This window comes from Syngnathus acus, chromosome 14 (genome assembly GCF_901709675.1).
Source record: "Syngnathus acus chromosome 14, fSynAcu1.2, whole genome shotgun sequence".
Lineage (NCBI taxonomy): Eukaryota > Metazoa > Chordata > Actinopteri > Syngnathiformes > Syngnathidae > Syngnathus > Syngnathus acus.
The window spans coordinates 3,665,707-3,687,330 of record NC_051099.1 but is presented as its reverse complement, the minus strand read 5'-3'; the positions used below and the strand labels follow the sequence as shown (position 1 = coordinate 3,687,330).

At 42.0% G+C, this 21,624-nt stretch overlaps 1 protein-coding gene across 12 annotated transcripts; it reads left to right on the top strand.

Moving 5' to 3' along the window:
* Positions 1 to 1,000: 1,000 nt before the first annotated feature.
* On the top strand, positions 1,001 to 21,589 carry tcf7 (transcription factor 7). Of its 12 annotated transcripts, none has more exons than XM_037270707.1 (13): positions 1,001 to 1,493; positions 1,664 to 1,736; positions 3,911 to 4,017; positions 12,624 to 12,750; positions 14,531 to 14,618; positions 16,543 to 16,635; positions 17,582 to 17,701; positions 17,842 to 18,004; positions 18,164 to 18,271; positions 18,392 to 18,424; positions 18,794 to 18,842; positions 19,394 to 19,466; positions 20,080 to 21,589. In XM_037270707.1, exons 1-13 carry the CDS (start codon positions 1,287 to 1,289, stop codon positions 20,282 to 20,284), a joined length of 1,446 nt encoding a protein of 481 aa, XP_037126602.1. In that variant the 5' UTR covers positions 1,001 to 1,286; the 3' UTR covers positions 20,285 to 21,589. The 12 variants fall into 12 exon arrangements, with proteins under 12 accessions (XP_037126602.1, XP_037126601.1, XP_037126607.1 ...); XM_037270706.1 differs by having other exon boundaries at positions 16,543 to 16,647; XM_037270712.1 differs by having other exon boundaries at positions 1,002 to 1,493; positions 16,543 to 16,647; positions 20,056 to 20,219.
* The last annotated feature ends 35 nt before the right edge of the window (positions 21,590 to 21,624 follow it).

The following is a 21,624-nucleotide window of genomic DNA, read 5'->3' as shown; positions in this document are numbered from 1 at the left end:
TGAATATTTCTCAATTAATAGCAAGCGCATTAAAAATGCATCGGCACAGGGAGCAACAAAAAGGGGAAGGAACGACTTTGCAACTTTCAACTGTTGTGTGTGTTTTTCCATCTCCTTTCCCTCCTCGACATCGAGTCAGGCGGCATACAAAATGGGGGCCAGATTCATGCCGGGTGCGCCACGCCCTCTTGTTTGGCACGCAACATCCCGCATGGCGTCCTCCTGCCCGGCGCTTCTAAATGAACACTTTTTTTGGGCCAAAAAGGAGCACACTGGCGACACGCTTTGGCAAAGCAAGAACTCGCTTTATAGTCAAGCTGGCAAAGGGTGTAACCTAGGAACCCATCATTTCCTATTTTATTGAATGCAGCGTAAGCGTAGTAGAAGTATAGTGGTGGGTAATTGTCTTGTTTGGTTGTTGTTATGTACTTTGATTTGACTATACAGATTCAGATGTGACATTTGCTATTTTATTGCAGGCAGCTTAAAGGGAGTGGTTAGCACCCGTGTTTTTAATTTCCTATTTAATTGAAAGCAACGTCTGGGTCGTGGAAGCAACAATGGTTTTTGTTGTTGTTTTGTTTGAGCATTGGAACTACATATGCAAGTGGGATATTTACTATTTTCATGAAGAGGGTCGGCCTGCGAATAGCGAAAAATCGGTGGATAACTGACGGGCCCTATAAATGCTTTTTTTTTTTTGTTATACCGCAACAATTATTGAAAAACGATGGAATAAAGTAAGCTGCCAATTTTAATGAAAGATGCCATAAAACAAAATAGTGGGGATTTACCCCATTTCATGAATGCAGCATATGCTGGCGGGCTGGCCGGAGCCCTCAATATTTGATGGCGTGAACACGCCCCTGGTAGTCATGAATTATGCTCGAGGACGAGATGGTGATGTCTCTTTAAGAAGTTCTGTAGAAACAATCTCGCTCACACACACACACACACACACACACACACACACACACACACACACACACACACACACACACACACACACACACACACACACACACACACACACACACACCAGTCATCGGATCTGCCAATCACCCCGGCGGCTCCCTTTGATGTCGGGGGTCCTCGTCTTGTCCTGCTCACTCTTGCAGGAGAACATCAGTCCTCCAGGCGGCTGCGGGACGCCACGGAACAACTTTCCCTCTTATTCTTCCGGACTCTTTAAGAGGACAACGCCGCAGATTTGACGTCTCTTTTCCGACTTTTTCTTGGTTTTTACTTTATTGGACGCACTTCGAAAAGTGTCCCCGGACGTCGACATGCCTCAGCATGGGGGGGACGACCTGGGAGCCACCGACGAGATGATCGCCTTCAAAGACGAAGGTGAGCAGGAGGAGAAGGTCCACCAGGAGTGCGCCTTCACCGAACAGGACCTGGCAGACCTTAAGTCGTCGCTAGTCAACGAGTCCGAGATCCACCAGCACAGCCCGGGCGGCGGCCCCGGTGGCGGCAACGGCGCCTCCTCGGTAGGGTGCTTTTTTTTTTCCTCCCTTATTAATTTTGTAACTTTGTTTTCACACTTTATTACATTTCCTCAACACGAAGCGATGTGGGGTATGAATTCGTCCACTCCCGACTCACTTTAAGACACTTTTAATCAGCCTACATCCTACTTTTTCACTCTCGCACCCTCCAGGCGGTGAGACGGGGGCAGCCGGCCGAACAGCAGAGGGGCTTCCCGGACAAACACAGGGAGCAGCTCGACGCCGGTAAGGAGACCCCCTAAAGTGTTGTGTTTTATGTTTAGTCAGAGTATTCATGTGTTTATCGGGGCGATAGAAATGAATTTTTCATCGAGCGTGTCTAAGTATTTTGGTCATTTGGGGCACGTGCTGCTCGGCGGCGGCGACTTCAAAGCTTCCAGGTGGCCACTGTAAAAAATGTCGATCGTCTGCTACTTTATTTTTGTTTTTTAAGGCCACGCATGTGCTAATGGCGTCCGTTCGCGATGAAATACTCTTGTTTCTCTTGTATGTGCTTTTCCTACAACTAACTATTTAAAAATAACGTCCCAATCTATAAAGCTACACGTTGAGTCTCGAATTTGAGAGGTTTTAATTTGTTGACATATTGATGGAGTCGGATTCTGCCCTTTTAAAACTAAAATTATGGATAAATATCGTTTTCTTGAAATATGATCGGAAATCCCATTAATTAGCATTATTTTTGGCCTTTTATACAGTTTTCCCATTAACTGCAATAGCCTTTTCCCCCCCCAGGCTGGCTATTCAATGAGTCAATGCACATGTGGATTAAATTTGAGATTTTTGAAGGTGTTTCCATGACTAAGGGTTGTTGATTATTGATATTATTGGGCATTTATTAAAATTTAACGATTAAACATATTAGAATGACTGCAGAAAAGAATCTCAATTTCAATTAAATTAGAGACTTTTTATGTTGTTTACATATTGAGGGAGTTGAAGTTTGCCTTTTTCAAAAGTAAAATTTTGGAGTAAAACGCCCCTTCTTGAAATATGTACTCAAATCCAATTAATTCTCATTTTTATGTCAGCAGTGTGAGTTTAGCTTAATTTGCTAGCCGCTACATTGCAATACATTTGTGATCAACACAATATAGGACATTTAACTGTCCAATTATTGGCTAAAAAGTTACTGAACTGAGTTCAAGCCGCTGACTGGATTGTTTTAAATAAACCAATATCGTACTTACATCAAATAGACAACCACAAATTCTCGCAAAAATTTTATTGTTTGTTGCCCCTCCCTTTCAGTTCCTCTCAACTCGTTCCAAGTTGTCTACCTGATAAAAGCAGGCAGATTTTGGGCCCAAATGCACTTTTTAGTGACTTACAAAATGTAGAACAATGACTTAAAGATTTAAATTAACATCTAGACTTGAGAAAGAGGAGGAGGAGGAAGAGGCCAGGCGATGCATGTAACACGTCAAAGGATCTAACATGCCGTAACTAACAACACTTGTAAACACTCGTTTTGCATTTGGGAGCATTGCGTCTTTAAGGATTTACACGTGCAGGTTAAAAGTAACAAAATGTGTCAAATCACACAAAATGACCAAACTAAATGCCAAGGAATGCTTAATTATATGTTTGTTGACTTATGTAATGTCACTGCACTGTTGTTTTTTTTGTCCTTTTGTTTTAGCCTTAAAACTTGCTTAACATGGAATGGTAGGAATACACATCCAATTGGGATATATTTCCTGTTTCAGGTATGCAGCGTAGGTCACGCCATCAGATGGCATGTTATTTTATTTATTTTTTCATTGTTGACATTAGCAGGTATTAGTAGTAGACATTAGCAGCTGTTGCTGTTCCACTCGAGTCCTGCAGGTGTCATGAGTGGCAGTTGCCCACTGTCAACACAAATAAAGATTTACGAGGAAGACTCAAAACAATGCTAACAACAAATAACTTCATTTTCTGTGTAGGGAACTAGTTACTGATAGACCAACTAGTCGTCCTGTCCCAACTTGAAACACATGACGCTAACGTTAGCGCCGGTGTCCGCTTGCTGCGACATGTTTTGCATGGCGATCCTGTTTGCTGATGAGGTTTATCATTTAAAGTCGCTAAAAGTGCAGGAATGGAAAAGTGGAAGTCGCTCTATTGATTGTCGTTTTTAATTATTCACGATCTTAAAATGGACGATCGAGAAAAGGAACGGTAGATTTGTTTTTCACATTTTGAACATGTTTTTTAATGTTGTTTTTGAAACTTCTGTTCATTACAGTTCATTAATCTCACAAAAATAGACTTGACTTGTCAAGCAGTGATGCTGTAAATCCGCTATTTGTTTACAGTGTCAAGGCACATATTTGGAACTAGAGAAAAAAAAAAAGTCCAAATTGGGTCACGACTGACTTTCGTTTCCGCTAACTTGTTGTTTGTTTGTCCCACAGCGTCCAAGCAGCAAGATGGCGGTGTGTACAAGACGTCCGGGTACCCCGGGTACCCCTTCCTTATGCTGCCCGACCCCTACCTACCTAATGGCTCCGTGTCGCCAACGGTAAGTCAGCCTCAAAATCAACCAGGTTCTTGTTTTGAGAAAATAAACTTCTATGCTCCTTAATTTCTCAATAAATTTGCCTTTATTATACTATTTTTAATTCCCATTTTACTTAATTCCTCAGTTAAAATGGATTGATTTGACTTTTTTTCCCCCACATTTTCAATGTTTTAATGTTTTTGTATTTTCCCAAACTCATCAGTAAATAACATCTGAAATTGAGAAATGAAAATACTTCTGTAGTACATCAGTTTTGAATGTCTTATTGGTAAATAATGCATTTATTTTATTTTTTATTTACATTTTTGCCAATTTTATATTTAAGCCAGACCATGTTAAATAATCAGATACAAATTTGCAGACAGGCAATTTTCAAAAAAACAAAAAAAATGCAAATTATACATATCTCTAAACATGATTATTATTATTTTTTTTTGTAGTCGAGGTTAGCGGGAACATAAAAGCAAGAAGCGGTCATGAATCACTGGCACTCACAATGTCACATTTTAAGATCAAGATGTGCCCGCTTGCTAATTGTGACAAGATTGTTTGATAGTACGTGTGTTTGCGTGCGCTTGATCGTGTATGTCATCGCGAGGAAGTCCGCTAATCGCTAACAAGCGTGCGCTTTGATCTTGTTTGTTTGCGACTTCGGCTGAGGGTCACACGTGAGGTTTTGGCCCAATGTTGTTGTTTACAAAGCAACGATCTCTGAGTTGACCAAACCAGAGCGCCATTGATTTTGAGTGATATGCAATCCCCGAGTGACAGCGACACTGGAAAAGGGAAACCTGAGAAAGTCATTTGAACTTTGTTATTGCAGGTGGGCAGAACATGGCGGTGAAATTTCACCAAATCGCCTTGAAATGTTTTGGCGGTAAAATTCAGCCCCCAAAGTCATTTTCACTTAGCAATTTGTCATTTAGTGGGCATGTTTATCTTGAGTCGACCCACAAAAAAGCACACAGGAAGTTAGCCATTTTGGTTAGAAGCAACCATCTCATGGTTTTCGTCTGATTGCTACTCAATATTTATTTTGCCGAAGTGAGTTGTAGTCAAAAAACGTTTTATCCTTGGCACCATTTCTCCTTTTCCTTGCAAAAAGGACCACTCCTGGTGTTTTTGCACATTGACTTCAAAATCCTACTTTTTACAATGATAACGCCCGAGAGGTAAACACACGTGCATTGTAGATAAGCAAAATGAAGTCACAAACATGTGTCGGTGCGGCTTTGAAGTGGCGGCTGGCCGAGGCTTCCGACTATCTCCAAAAAGAGGAAGGCAAAAAACAGTCGAAGAGTTATCAAAAGACGGGGTGACAAAAAAAGCCTTCGTTAAGATGGCCTCTGGGTGTTTATACCTGTAATTTTTATTTTCCGGAAGAAGGGAAGGGCAAACAGGTGTTGGGCGTGTTTTGCGAGGAAGTGGTGCTTATTTTTTTTTTATTTTCATAAGAAATTACATAATGATGATGATTAAACAGCATCAATAAAATGTTAGGATCCGGTTTGTTCATTTGTTAGCAACTGGATTACACAAACAAAAAAACAAGTCTATATTATAAGATCAAATATGTAGCACTAATTGTAATAATTAAACTATAATACGTATAAAGATGAATTCAACACTTTCCAAAATATTTTATATAATAATTATATATAAGTAAACAAGCCTAAAATAATTTACCCTGCCATATTTTTATGGATTTATTAACTAAAGTACAAAAGAAAAAGAAAAAAAATGGTGCAATCTATTTTGATCGATCATCTGGCCTCCACACCCAAATCATCATCCTCACTCGGGTGTGTACCATTAAAATAGTCTTGTTTAAAAATAGTCCATACCAGATGAAACTCCAACCTCCACTTCTTCCTCTCCTTCATCCAAACGTTCATCGTCGTCGTTGTCATCCTCGCTTCTCTCCGCCCACGTGGCCGTCGCAGACCAGCCGGAGCCTCGGCGGCCGCATGAAGCGCGCCGCCACACATGGCTGCGATCACGCACGGGCCACCCGCCGTCGGCTTTCATCTACCGCTACGGTCATTCTTCTCCGTGACACACTAACATACATTCATTGCATCCAGGGAATGGGAGAAAAAAAAAATGAAGATGCTACTGTATGCTAAGTGTGTCTTATATTGACATCATTTGAATGATTATGGTTTAGCGCACATAGTCTGACCAAATACTGGCCCGGAATGCAATTTCTTTTGGGGGTGGTGATAAATATTGAACATATTGTACTTAAAACAAAGACGTGTTGTGATGATTTTCCTATTTACATGTTGCAGTCAGCGGTGAGCAATTTTAGGGCGGATGAAAAACTGGAGCAACTGTGATGGCGAGGCGTGTTCAAGCGCAGGTGGCACGCATGCTAACATTGTGTGAAAAGAAAAGAAAGAAGTGACTAAGTGGAAAACAAACAAGAAAAGATGGGAGAAAAAGTGTAAAGAGAGCAGGAAGAAGACACCAGAGTACAGTGAGGGTCACTCGGATGGGAGTCGGAAGTAAACAATGAGGGCGCTAGCAGCTAACCGCAGTGCGCTACGACCAAAAAAAACCACAGCCTGTGTTGAAAGTCGCTCCTTGACACCTTTACAACACCTTTAACCATTTCACCGCCGCAAATACGGTAATTTCCTTCATGACGTTGTTCCTCAAACGTTAATTTTGGTCGCAAAACTTCCTAACCAATTAGATTGAAAAAAGAGGGATTCAGCATAAATTGATTTTGTATAAATGTATACTTTTCGTTTGACTACTTCTTGGCAGCCAGGGTTCTCTGAGGTGCAGCTCGCTGTGTATAGTTTGTTGTGGTTCACCACGGAAAATACAAGCCTCACCTGAACTACACACACACACACAAATATGCACATTTGCTACTCGCGTACCGCAAATGGAAAATTTTCACTTGCTGAGCTACAGGGGAAAATGTAACTAAGACAAAATGGCATCTTTTACTGTTGCTGTGTAATCTTCATTCAAACTCCTGTTGCGCTGCTTGGAAAATTATCCTATTTTAAAGAGGTGGTGTTAAATTGTCTCTTCATTTAAAAAAAGTAAAATAAGATCCACAATAAATGAAGCAATTATATAACTTTTGCTTATTTCAACATAGTGCGGGTAAAATTGATTGCTACGTAACAGATGGTCAAAATTGCTCCTGCTTCTTAAGGGATAGCGTTGGCTTCGCAAAGGCGACAAAGAAAGAAAGAAAGAAAGAAAGAAAGAAAGAAAGAAAGGACGTTTTGGGTTTGGCTTTGTCGCACCACCGAGACCTTGCAGGGTTTTTCTGGTTGGCCACCGTGTTTGTTTTTTTGGACTAGCGCTAAGTGGACGTACGCGGCCGAGGCTAACACACACACACACACGGATGCAGATTGGTAGCTCGTATGTGTAAATATGCAATGCGCTTCGTCTGTCTCTGATTATTCCCATATCGGCTGCCGGTGACGGTTAGTCACTCGGCCCGTGTGGTAACAATTACGGCTCGGTGACGACGCAAAGCCCGCCGGCTGAAAACGCGATGCGCGTGTTTATTTGTGTGCACTAATACCGCATATTTACATTACAAATCAGCAGCACACAATTTCTGTAGCCGCAGACGCAAACAGCAGATGTTTCTAGAAACAGACAGATGCATGTGCGGACGCCGGTGATGGAAGAAATTAATAACAAGTACACTTCGAGTGTGTATAAATTGTCCAAGCCCATCTTTCCACCTTATCAATCTTTCCACCCTTCCAATACAACAAACTAAGCAACGTTTCTACTCTAGCTACCTTTCCATCGGCCATCAACCACACAAACCAATCAAACCTTTCCCCACTAAATCCGACTCGTTATCTACCCATCCTAACCCAAACTTCCTAAATCTGCCACTTGTCTATCCATTAGAATTCCAATCAACCATCTATCCATGATTAAAACTCACTTCAGTGAAGTTCCTGATATATATATTTTTTTACCTGAAGTTCTCATTCTGCGCCCCTCTCCCTCCCCCCCGAACAGTGACAGCTCTAAAAATCTGTACTTAAAGGTCCGCAAAAGGTCTCTCAGCAGAGCCTACCACTTCTATTTCGAGAAGATAATTACACACTGACGTTGCCGCTGCGTGATTATTACAGATGATCGATAGCAGAACCGAAGCTGCTACCACACCGGGCTTGGACGCAAACCCTCAAATGTGCAAGGCCATGCTATCAGACAGCAACAGTCAAGTAAATAAGATGTCTGCGCTTGTCAGATGGTACATTCCTCCAGAGACTAAAATAAAACAAATGTCTTATAAACACACAAACGGGCACATACGGTACAAATATATAAATACACACAGCGGCCAGTGTTGACAGATGACCTCTTCGACGTGCGGCGTTGCGGTCGGACACACGACGGCGAACCCTCGCAAAGGATTTGGACCGAGTCCACTCGCGGTCTGCTGGATGGTAGCGCCCTCCTTTCACCCCCCCTTTGTCGCCGCGCTTGGATTAGTCCGATGGAGCCGTGCCACACCGAAAACTTTGCCCTCTAGCTAAAACGTTGGATTCAACGTACTTTTTTGGGGGTTTATAAGCAGATGGGAGGAGATTTTTAGTACACTTGCGGTCCAGTTCTGGGACGCCACTTTATGGAAAAACACGAGGCCAGCAGGTTACTCACGGATTTTAATGAGAATACGTCCATTCTTAGCTTTAATGTTCTTTTGAAATATGCAATCGTAGGCAACTTTCACTCAAATGTTTCCTGAATGACATTCTCTCTTTACAACTTTATCGAGTGTGCGGTTTCGAGACGACCCGAGGTGTCCGTTATGATGCCTGATGACAAACGGGAAGATATATTGTTTCTAAGGACGGTCTAAAATGTCCTAAAAATATCTATAGTCATAATTGACGGAAACACGTGACGATTCTTGGGTTAGCAAAGTGTTAAAAGAGAGGGAATAATAAATGTTAGCGTCAACAAACGCTACTCGAGTAATGCGCTTGAGTAACAGGTGTCGTACAGATGCCTGATAACTACCGCAAAGACTAACAAAAATGTGTTAATGTCGAGAAAACATCTTGAGTCCTCATTGGCCAAAATGCGCAAGAGCCTAAAACTCGAGGCTTTTTCCCCCCCTTTTGAGACTAAGGAGATAAAAGCGTTCAGGCGCAAACATCAGATCAATAGACGCATCAATGGCAAAAGCATTTCCCTGAGATTAAAGAGAAACTCCATGAGAGAGGCAAGAAGGTTCTGCGCTAATAAAGAACAAGAGCTCGCCATTGGAAAAGGGCTTTAATTGATGTGAGGGATAAAAAGGCGGACATGTTTGTTTTTCACTACACGTTAGCATCTCGAGTCCATTTGTGTGCCCTTGTGCAAACGAATATTGTGTAAGAGGGAGAGTTGTAATTTGAATCTCAAGCCACGTTGAGATAAAACATTGTGGTAGTTCATAATTTATTTTGCAAATCTTACATTTGTACGTTGGACGGAGCTTGCTAGCGCTAATCCGTGACTGTAGTTTTGAAACGGTGAAGCACGAAAAGAGGGCCGACAAGTTATGCTGGATCGGATCTCCATGAAAACAACTAGAAAATGAATTCTAGAACCGATTCCAAACTGAAAGCCGTTTGCACCTCCCGCACCAGATGTTGGGCCCGTAACTGAAGACCATCTAAATCCTGCGTGCTATTCCATCGGAACAACTTGTCATGAACTCGCTGCCAACATTCAAACAGCGCAGCATCCATGGAGGGATGGAAGGGGGGGGGGGGGTAGTTTGGAATACATTCGAGCTTTCAAAAATATTCCTCAGAGTCGACCGCAGGACGAGGCCGAGTGCCGAGCCGGCCTGCGCGGTTGCGGGATTTTGGTTTTGCGCTCGCTGTCTGAAGCCACATCAGAGCCTTCGGGCCTGTGTAATACGATCTGGACGGGCTGAGGAAATCCACCCCCCCACCTTCTCCCTCCCGCCTCGGATGCGAGGAAGGCCCTCGGTTACAAACAATTCACAATTCGGAGGCGCGGGGACTCGGGAGCTAATTGTTTTTGCCAATCTCGTGTCTGCACTCTAATCCCGTTTCAGCTCCTCTCACCGTCTGCTCGATACGAGACATTTCTGATCTGTAATTCAAGCCAGCCCAACTGCAGCGAAGGGCTTTTTGTAAGTTTGACGGCTAAATTCCCAAATCCTAAATTAAAGTCATATTTTGGTACAGCTGCTCCATTGGAAGAGGGGCGTCAAATCACCCTTGAGGCTACACGCCAAAACCGCTTGCGAGAATTTTGAAGCACCAACGAGAGGCAATGGGAGTAGATGTTATTGCAGGTGTTTGGAGTCGCTTGAATTTTTGAAATTCTAATTGCGGTTACGGGTCTTCAATATGAGTATCAGCTCAGTCATCTCGATCATGAGACGGCATCGCAATCGGGGATATTTAAAAAAAAAAAAAAAATCCCTCCCTAAAAGGTTATTTTCATTCAAATTTCCCATCCACCCATTTACATTTTAATCCATTGTATTCACTTTTTTTGGTTGCGAAGTTTGACAGCTGACTCACACAAAACTCTGGAATAATTTTACTGTGTTTTGTGGTGTTTCGATATGACAGAGTCTCAAGAAGAGACTTTTCTGGGGTGGGGTTGGTTTTGGGGGTCTGCGGTGAGGAGGGGTGTTGCTTTTTTTAAAACATGGCTGCACTGTTACGGCAGTCCTGCTTTTGATGTCAAGCAAGGCTCTCATTTGGAGAAGGCAATGACTTCCAGATTTGGAAGGGGGTGGGTGGCTGAGGGTAAATAAAGCAAGAAAAAAAATCCTGGTCCGACCCTCATCCCTATCTCAGCCTACTCAAAATCCCAAATTTGCTTTCCCCACCTCCTAAAATCTCCGTTTCACTTTCAAAACAAAATGCGTTACAGGAAGTGGGACAAATAAAACATTTCCTGTTTGCCGATGATATCAAAGATTAATGACTTCAAAGGAGCAATTACTTGATCATTAATTGGTTTGTGTCAGTAAAATGCATACGTGTGTTTGTGTTGCCCGTGTGCGTGTACTTGAAAGGCCTCTTTGAGTCATGTTGGTATTGTCGCGAGTGTTTTATGTGCACTCCTCCGCTCTCAGTGTGACACTTAATGTCAGCTCGCATTGCACTTGTTTGGATTGATGCGACACACACTCATGCGAAAATACATGCTAAAGAGCGCACACACACGCAACTAATGTATTCTTTAGTTGTTTTTTTATTCCATTAAAAGCGGAAATTAAAACACTCGTCTCTTTGGTCCTCCACTGGCCCGAGTGTCTTTAATCTCACCTTTTAGAAAAGATGAAACATTAAAAGAAAGTGGCTGCCCCCCACCGTTTTGTTGCCTGAATATATATATATATATTTTAAAATAAAATAAAAAGATCGTAAAATTGCCTTACAGAATTAAAAATAAAGGGCTTCAACTCAATTAGATTAAAGGTTTGGTCACAATTGTGGAAATATCTGCAATTTATATTAATATGCAAAAGACGCTCAGTAAGATGCAGTAATATTTGTCGCTTTTGCCTGTGACTATTCTTTAGTTGTCTATTTCCACGTATTGATGTGTTTTATGTGGAACCATCCATTGTTTAAAAGATAATAACATCACAACATTGATGGTCGTTTCGTTAGCCCGTCATTGGCATTTTGCAATATGTTAGCATTAAGCTAGCAGGCTTTGGTAAGGTAACATTATGTGGTTTGTTTGAAAACACACCATGTAATTCACTAGGTTTTATGTTCAATGTTACAGTAAACTTCAACTGGGAGTGGAAACAAACTAACTTTTTTTTTTTTTTTAATCTGTTTAATGTGTAGTTTGCTGCCATCATCTCGAGTCCTGCAACAACAACAACAACAACAAAATATGTTGTGATTGAGCAACTTGCTCGGTTTTCCTCTTTATTTATTTATTTCCCCTCCACAGAAACTTTGCACTTGCTTGAAAAGTTATAAAGTGAGACTTGCGAATGAATGACGAGTCCCGCCTTTGCTAGTCAACATAGACCTAGACATTTCGATTTTGTGACTTGTGACAATGAAGATAGTACATTGTGTCTGTGTCTATGACTTTTGTACGAGTGCACACTTGTTTTAGCTAACCTAAGTTTATGTACATTGTGTATGTCGTGTGTGTATGTGAGGTGAGGAGTGGGGATTTCTCCTCACTTAACTACAGAGCGGTCCGATAATGACGGGGTTGGGGCGAGCGCCTCCCCCCGAGCGCGCTCGGAAAAAGCGGAAGGCGCTCTGGAAGCCACTTCAAGGGCGGCTAATTACGGCGAGGAAACGCGCACGCACAGGCGGGACGTTTTTTTCCCCCCCCCCCCCTTCTCTCCTTTGGCCAAACGAGCTCAGCACGTGAAAGAGAAGCCGCAGTGACAGATGTGCGCTAAAGTTAGCGCGCCAGCACGCTTTTAGTATTTTTCGTGGCGACGTAACAACACAAATCGGGTGTTTGGATTTGTGTTAGCGCCGACCTATTGCTAAACGTTTTTTTGTTAGCATTGTCTTTTTGTTTCTCACCGCAATTAGCTATTAAATTTGACTTGATGACTTATGATTGTTCTCCTTGTGTTGTTCCAGTCCAACAAGGTGTCTGTGGTGCAGCAGTCCCACGGCATGCACCCGCTCACGTCGCTGCTGCCCTACGGCAACGAGCACTTCGGTAGCAGCCCACCGCACATGCCGACCGACATGAGTCAGAAGACGGGTACCAATACACACACACAAAGTCACATCAAGTGTTTGATCCATGAATGTTTACCTGGTAGTCCACTTCCTTGCCTTTCTGTGACTCCTCCAGTCTCTCAGTACTAACGTTTGAACTTTTTGTGTGTACTCACAATGTTTGGGGTGTTCTTAGAGCAGGGGTCTCAAACTCCAGTCCTCGGGGGCCGCATTCCTACATGTTTTCCAAGTTTCCCTCGTTCAATTCAAATGATCAGTTGATCCTCACGTTCTGCAGGAGCCTGATCATTGAATCAGGTGTGTTTCACGAGGGAAACTTGGAAAACATGTAGGAAGGCGGCCCCCGAGGACTGGAGTTTGAGACCCCTGTCTTAGAGCAACTCCAAACGGGACCGTGCAAGGTGGGGCACAAGATGAGCTTTATATCTGTAAAAGGTGCATGCGGGACATAAAACGAACACACCTCGGGCAATCGGGCGCCTTGTGTGTCTGGAATCCCCCTTTTTTCCCATACAGGCCCACTTTTACTAAAGAAACAGACACACCTTGTCTATGACTCGAGCATAGTGACTCAGCTCATAATGACAGACTGAGACACCTGTACACACACACACATGCACAGAAACACACACAACGCTAACACCTGGATGGAAACCTCTGACCTTTCTCACACCGTCTCACATACTTTTTTACTCGGAATCAACACACACACGCCAGGTTACCTCACCACACATATCAGTCGCCACCTCGCCCTGGCATGCTGTTACATCATCAGTGGTGTCATCCCTGTTGTCGTTGATAGAAGAATTTGTGTTTATTTTTTGTGTGAATGATGAGTGGAGGTGCAAAGACGAGGGCGTGGTCAGACAGACAGACCTAAGAAAATGTCGGCCGAGACAAAATGCGAGACGACTGACTCAGCCGCCGTCCCCGTTTTATTGTGTCTCCGTCATTATTGGGGTCCCAATTGGCACCCCCCCAACCCCTCACCCGGAGGCAAGGTCTAAATTACAGTCATCTGCAGGCATTCCTGCGCGGCAAACATTGCTTAGCAAACACGGCGGGGCCTGGCTAAATGCTAGCTGCTGTCTGTTGACAAATGACTTCCTTTGAAGGGCTGCGCTGACACCCAACACTATTTACTGTGTGAACAAGAAGAAGAAGAAAATGGTCGCCCGAGCTGTGAATATTTTTCCTCATTGCTCATTTGTTTTCTGAGTTTAGTCATGTGACATTCGCAAGCTGTGCCCTTTGGCACTATGATGTCATTTTTAGTGGCAGGAGAGAGTAAAATGGCCGCCTCCTGAGATGGATAAAAACGGGTGACTTTTGTTGCTTAATTTGTATTCCACAAACCCAAGATTAATTCAAATACTGTGCCTGCAACACTTAAACTTTTGGTATTGGAAGCTCCCCAAAAAGAGATTTCCTTCCTCCGGGCTGATGCACAAGAAGTTGAAAGTAGGACTAGCGCCACCTATGTTTGTGGAGGCCAATAAAATCAATTGTGAGTCATACAATTAAATGTCTTCACGGAGCGTTTGTGAGTGCATTTTAAAGCTACAGTAGATGTTAACCTCTGTATAATCACACTTTTAAACACACACAGTGTAATACGCACAGTGTGTGTTTTTGTGTGTGCTTAATTTGAGGTTCCCATACTGCTAATAGCCCTGATTGCCCTAATGGGGCCACCGAACTGACCTAATGATGTGCTTAAAAGAGATAATTAAGTACATACCGTATGTAGTTGTCCTAATTGTGTGTGTTTGTTGTGTACTTTTGTATGTATGTGCCTGTAGGCGTTCACAGGCACCAAGCCCAGGACCTTTCAGGATACTACCCTCTCCCTTCAGGCGGTGTCGGACAGATCACGCCCTCCATGGGCTGGTGAGTGTCATGTACACGCACAAAAAGACACACATTGCGACACTACCTGTGAGTGACTCCACTGTGAACTTACGGTGACCTTATTCAAAGTGGAGTAGCTCTTTTTTACGCTGCTCTGGTTTTGACTTGAACTCATCCTGCACTCATAGGAACATCAGTCAGACCCAACTTTTAGCGTCCACCCAAAGTCGGTATTCAGGAGCTACACATGATTATGATACTTCCGCTGCATTAGCATACACGTGAAATACGCTCAAGTAGAGAAACGGAAAGACTTGTGATCTTTAATGAACCAAAAATGTAATTAGCGCCAGAGAGGTTTTTGTTTGATTTATAAAGGCAAAAAATAATAATCAGTACAAAGAAATTGTAAAATATATATTCTTTTAAATTGTGTTTATTTACTAGATAATTTAGTGAAGTATGTACCATTTTATTTATTTATTTTATTTACTCCATATTTTCAGATTTATTTATTTATTTACTATCTTGTTTGATCGCTTTCTTTGTCTCATTTACTAAATTCTGTTAAAGGTCAGTCCTCTTTCGATTTATGAATTATTTACTACAGGAGCTGTTTAGGAATTCTGTCAAACATGACACACAATATCCAATGAAGTCTTTGTTTCGATATAGTATTTCTAATCGGCAACAATTTTATTTTAGGCGGACAAGTAGTCTTCTCTGAGGAATTATTGACAACTAATCTGCCTTAATCCGGATGATCGTCTTGTTCTGGCGCCTTGTACGATGTTTTTGATTTGAGGCGAAGGATTGGTGGAAATGTCAAACATGTCCTATTGTGACAATTTGACGCTTGTGTACTCCCAAATGTTTGGCAGATTAGCCTGGATTAGCTTCTTGGTTTCAGCGTATTGTCTTCTTTTGAACTGGAGGAACATATATCATCTTTTCTCGTTTGTTTTATAATTGATTCACATATTTCATTGTATTTAGCATTTCATTGGCTTTATAAACAAGTTGGACTTTTAGAATAAACACATTACCAGACGCACATAAACAAGTTAGTCAGTCCAAAACCCAATTTTACGCGTTTGTGACACTTATGTAAATAAATGTTAGCTCAATTTAAACCCAAATTGTGAATTCATCCCAAACGGAACTTTTGCCTGTTGTCATGATCTTGATGGTGTGTGACGTTACGCGTGAGTGTATTCGTTGGAAGAAGAAAAAAAGCTTTGTAAAGGGAGGCGGGGGTCCGCTACATATCAAAGGCTGCCGGGCCTGCACCCCACCACACACCAGCCGAGCGTGCGTGGCTCACAGTGACACGCAGCTGTCAACGGTGACCCCCCTCGGATCTTCCCGCAGAGGCTCTCTATGCTTCACAGCTTCAAATTAGATTCTCCAGAAGATTCTTTCACGCACGCGATTTGTTCCTTGGATACCTTTCTCTTATTGTTTAACCTCTAGCTACACACCAAATGAAAACACAACAAAGAAATCCAGTTTGCATTTTGTGCTAGCATTTTGTGCAATCAAGCTAAATAAATAAACACCCTCACCATTTGCTAATCAATTCTCAACCGATGCTTAACACAAAAAAACATTGAGTAAGTTCTCCTCTGCAGTGGTTGGCGCTATATTGCGGCAGTTTGGCAAATTATCATCCCCCTCAAAAGGTTCACAAATTTTGGTCATTGTATAAAATAAAATGTTGTAAATTTATTCAAGCGGTATCAAAAATTGAATATTGGTCTGAAAAAAAAAAGTTTCATCAAACATCCGTTGAATATTCAAACTGATGTACGTTGCAAATATCACATTTCCATGTCCTATTTTACTGTTTTACCTGATTTTGTTGTTGTTTTTTCGTATTTTATGTATTCGGGGTGTAAAGTCACAAAAAGTGAAATAGGCAAGTGAAGCGCTTGTGTGTTGTGGTTGTGTTGTGCTGTGGTAGGCAGAAGCAGACGGCGTACCCCGCCGCTCTGTCAACGTGCGGCTTCCGACAGTCCTTCCCTTCCAACCTTCCTACCGCCTCGTCCTACTCCAGGTACTGCAGCAGGTAGCCACATCTGCTGCAAGAAAAATTCCCCCCCCTCAAATAAAAAAATTGCAAGTCGCTGCTCGCCTGCTAAAGTGTGCGCTTTGATAGTCATTTCATTCCGCTTTCACTCTTTCAAGACAGTCCAATGTGGCGCCAAAGTGCTTTTTTTGTCGCAAGCGTCGCCTGTGTGCTGTTTTGTTTCAGACGAACATGAGGTCAGATGACGACTCAAGGGTTCACTACAAGTCGAAGCAACTGAAATAAGGGAAAATGGGAAATCCCTACTTTAATGCAATAAGTGCACTTCTGACGCCCGAAGCAAAAGAGTAGCATCGATGAGGACGTCTCCCTCGTGCTTATGTTGCTCGTTTGGGGATCATCTAATTGCAGTCGCTTGAGTAGTTTAATTTTTTTTTTTTGCTATTCTGAGATTTTTTTTTGCTAGCTCTTTCGGTTTAAAAATGTCAATTATAATTATTACGTTGGAACAAAAATCCAATATTTTTCTGAATAGTTTAAAATGGAACAAACAAAATGGTCATCAATTTAAAGAAGTTAGTGATGAGGATTTTTAAAAATGTATTAATTTTTCAATAATTTGCCAATAGATTTATCATTTCTTATTAGTATTTCTTTTTTAAAGGCAAAATTCATTTGTATTATGATTGTATTATGACCATTGTTTTCTAATTATTGTTCATTTGTCTGTATTGCTTTGTTTTTGTTGTTGCTTTTCTTTACTTAAGCTACCATTGCACATACAGCATATTCCTTTCAAAAGTTTTGGTTAGTAAAAATAACCAAAATGAATGAGTGTTACCACTTTTTGGTAATGTGGTCCTTCATTGTTTGCTGTTTACCTTGTGTCACGCTTCTTGGCTCATCTCTTTGGCTTCCATTATTATGGTCAGTATTATTATGTTTGATTGTTTTATTTTTTTTGTGTGGTCAGGTTCTCTCACTCGTTGATGCTGGGCCCATCAGGCATGCACCCCACAGGAATCCCGCACCCCGCCATCGTGCCCCCTTCAGGCAAGCAGGAGCACGACCATTACGACAGAGGCATGTACGCGTAAGTAGCACACTTGAATCCAATAGTGTTGGGAACAACTTCAAAAATCAATCACTACGGCTATGAGGTAATTCAATGTTACAACCATAGGAGGCGCTATAAAGCACACTCAAGTCTGCATTTCCCTTCTCACCGGTCAGGAAGCCGCACGTGGAGGCTAAGCGGGAGAAGGAACCCAAGAAGCCCGTCATCAAGAAGCCGCTCAACGCCTTCATGCTCTACATGAAGGAGATGAGGGCCAAAGTCATTGCGGAGTGCACGCTCAAGGAGAGCGCCGCCATCAACCAGATACTCGGACGAAGGGTAAACTCATATTTGCGTAGCCTTATGACAGTTTTTGTTTTACTAATCTGTTTTTTTCCTATCATTTCAATCGCGAGCCATAAAGTCCTGCCCCTGTGGTCATTATGGTGACGGTGATTGCCGTGTTTGACATGAGTCATTGTGTGTGTGCGCGTGTAGTGGCACGCGCTGACACGTGAGGAGCAGGCCAAGTACTACGAGCTGGCACGCAAGGAGAGACAACTTCACATGCAGCTCTACCCCACCTGGTCTGCACGCGACAATTACGTAAGACCGCCATCACGTCTCAATCTTCATCATCCCCTTCCTATTCCTCACACGCACTTACACACGCGCGCATGGTAGCACAGCACGTGTTGCGCTAAGTGTGCTGTTGACCTGTTGCAGGAGGCGGCAGGTGAAAAGAGTAAAGCCGATTGGGTAGGGATTCGTCTTGTCTGTGATGGGGGGGCAGGGCCAATACGTCAGTGTGCATGAAAGGGATTGTGGGTAATAAACGATGACGGCCGCACGGCGTTCCCTCCGCATGCTTCCTTCCTCGCGAGGGGCGGCGGCGGCTTGCATGTTGCTATGGTTACCAGCACACACTGACATCAGTCTATTGATTGTGCCAGTGTACCTAACAAAATAACCGGTGCGTGGCGATCTGTAAACGAGCGCAAGTCGCTACAAACGTGACAGATATTTAGCATATTTGGAATGTTATTTTTTTTAAACTCAATATTCAATAATACATTGAATGATTTCTATTATCATTCAGTGAGTCACTTCAAATTTGCTCTCTTGCAGGGAAAGAAAAAGAGGAGAAAAAGGGAGAAGCAGCAAGATTCCAACACAGGTACAAATGCTAACGAGTTTGCAGTCATGTGAAATTGAGCGAGAAGCTTAGCTCTCAACTCGCTAGTGCTAGCAAGGTAAACACAACATAGCTTATACTACGCTATAGTGTATATAGAGATATAGCTACACTGAGATAATGCTACGCTAGCGCTTTATCTTAAGCATCATATTTTTTCACTCTGATTTCTCTAATATCGCTCAAACCAGACACAAACAAAACAATTAATATGATTGTGAGATGCTGTGCTTCTGAGTGAAATCTTTTGCGGCTTCGCTGCTGCCTTGACCTCTGTGTGACAGGTCAAATCGGTCACCCAAGAGACTAACCTCCTAACTCATTTTATTATAATATTGCTTGGCTAAAGGTTTGATTGTTTTCCCGCTCTGCGTAAAATGCCCTGACTAACTTGTGTGTGTTTGTTACTAACGTTTTTTTCCACGGCAGCCATTTTGATGCCTTTTCGTCTTCTTTATCTTTTTCTTCCTGTGCCGCTTTGCTGGTCTTCTTGGTCGTTTCTCCGTTTTTTCGTTGTCGTCGTTGCGGCTCAGAGCCCGGGTCCCCTAAGAAATGTCGAGCTCGCTTTGGCCTCAAGCAGCAGACAAATTGGTGCGGTCCCTGCAGGTGTGTAAAACCGTCACGACGTTCACCACCTGACCCACCACCCCAAATCCCCCCATGCTCATTCTCACCCTCCCTACTAAAACACAATACCTGTTAGCTTTGCACGTTAGCTTAACAAGGCCAATACTAACTTTGTTTCCACTTTTACTTGTACTCACGCCATGCTAACAGTTCTAGCCTCTATGCTAAGCTATGCAAATTCAGCTCAGAAAGTCGATGACTAGGATTGACGGCAATTATTTTAAAGAAGGAAATTAAATTAAACCGTCAATAAAAACACAATCCCACTATACCTTTTTTCCCATATGCCATATAATATAGATTTTTTTTACTGAACCTTTCTTCTCCAGGTAGGGCAGATTCTCTTAAGCATTTGCTAGAGACAAAAAAAACACACACATAAAAGCAGACACAACAAACTGTTCGCAAAACTAAACATACACATAAAAATTGGAAGGTTGTTGTTACTTGTTAACAAAAAAAACCCAATTAGTCTAGTTTTTCCACATAGTGCGTGTTGTACATGTGCATTTTTTTTGTGTTGTATTTCTTTGGTTATTGACGTTGTGCCATCCGGGTTTATTCCCAGATAACTGTCTGTGACTGTCCTTAGGAGGAAGAAAAAGTGCGTTCGCTACATTCAAGGAGGAGGCTACGCAAGCCCAACTTGTTCACATTTAAGTGCCGTAGACTCCACGCCGCCGCCCTCTCCCGCCACTCTCACCCGCGGACTCCCCTTGCAACAACAACTACATCAGCGCCCCTCTCGCCCCCCTTCTGCCACGGCCCTGGGCAAACGGAAGTTGCCGGCCACGTGACTCGCGTCGCTTGCTTTTCTGGGTGACTGGTAAAAAAAAAAAAAAAAAAATCCGTACGGTAGGGAGTTGTCCTGTAGAAAAAAAACAATACATAAAAGGCCACACAAACACAAATCGCAAGCCTAGTAACACAATGGCCAAAGTTGTTTTTCAGTCTTTTCAGAAAACGAGAAAAAACATTCAGAAAAATATTAAACAAATGAGTTCTGTTGCCTTTTGTCAACTTTTGCGGATTAAAAGACCTCAATGACTGACAATCTAAAAATAATTGCAAGCACATTTGCAAGCCTTTTGTTCTCATTGACAATGAGTTGAAAATAACTCAGGCTAATTATGCGATTAGGCCAATGAAATATTCTTTCAAAACATTTTTTCTACACTGCTATTTTTGGCACACAGACAAAACAGATTTTATTTTACGCATAGATGTAAAACTGTTTCGTTGTTCCCAGGTAATAATGATCATATAAAATATAATCAGCAAACTTTCTCTACCATTTTTATGTCTTGCTTCTGGTGAAATTAAACATTTTTTCACCAAATATCTATTCATAAAATACACACCACTTCACAAAACGTTTTTTTTTTTTGTATTTGAAAATATCTGTTGTATAATTAATGATAAATTAACTAAATGTATTTATTTTGTGTTTCAAATGAAAGGCAAATTTCACATTTTTTGTATGTGCTAGTATTCCAGTATGTTTAGCTTATCCATTTGGATGAAAAGATCATGCCCCCTTTTCAGACTTTTAAAATCAATGTGTGGGATTATGGCGCCCCCTAGTGCTTTGGTATGCATTTTACAACGTTTTGTCGCAGAGGCGGATTGGCTGGTAGCCACATGAGGAACAAATGCCACGTGTTTTTAAAAGAAATAGTCTATGTGGACTTTTGTAGCCATTCAGCTATTCTTCCTTCTGATTGCATGTGATCAAATCTTTCAACTATTTTAGGCACTTCACTCACTTTCATATTTTATGCCTCCTTTATCATTTCTAAGGTCAGAATGTTTTCTGGTGGCCAAACCTGAGAGGGATTATTTTTTCAAATGCCTTTTTTTTCCCCTTTTTGTTTTGACTGAACATTTTGTAAACAACCTCTTAAGTCGACCAAATGGGTATTATATTACATGGTTTTTTTTTTTTTTTAAGAAGTGTCGGAAAGTCCATGTAGTTAAGTAAAAAAAAAAAAAAAAAAACCTTTTTTTAGTCATGTCTGTACCATAAGGCAATATTTTTAAGTGTTTTTTATTTGTTGTTGGTGCATTCACATGGCAAGTTCTCACTTCCCCGATATTGCTTTCAAACCAACAGACACAAACGGTCTTAAAAAAAAAA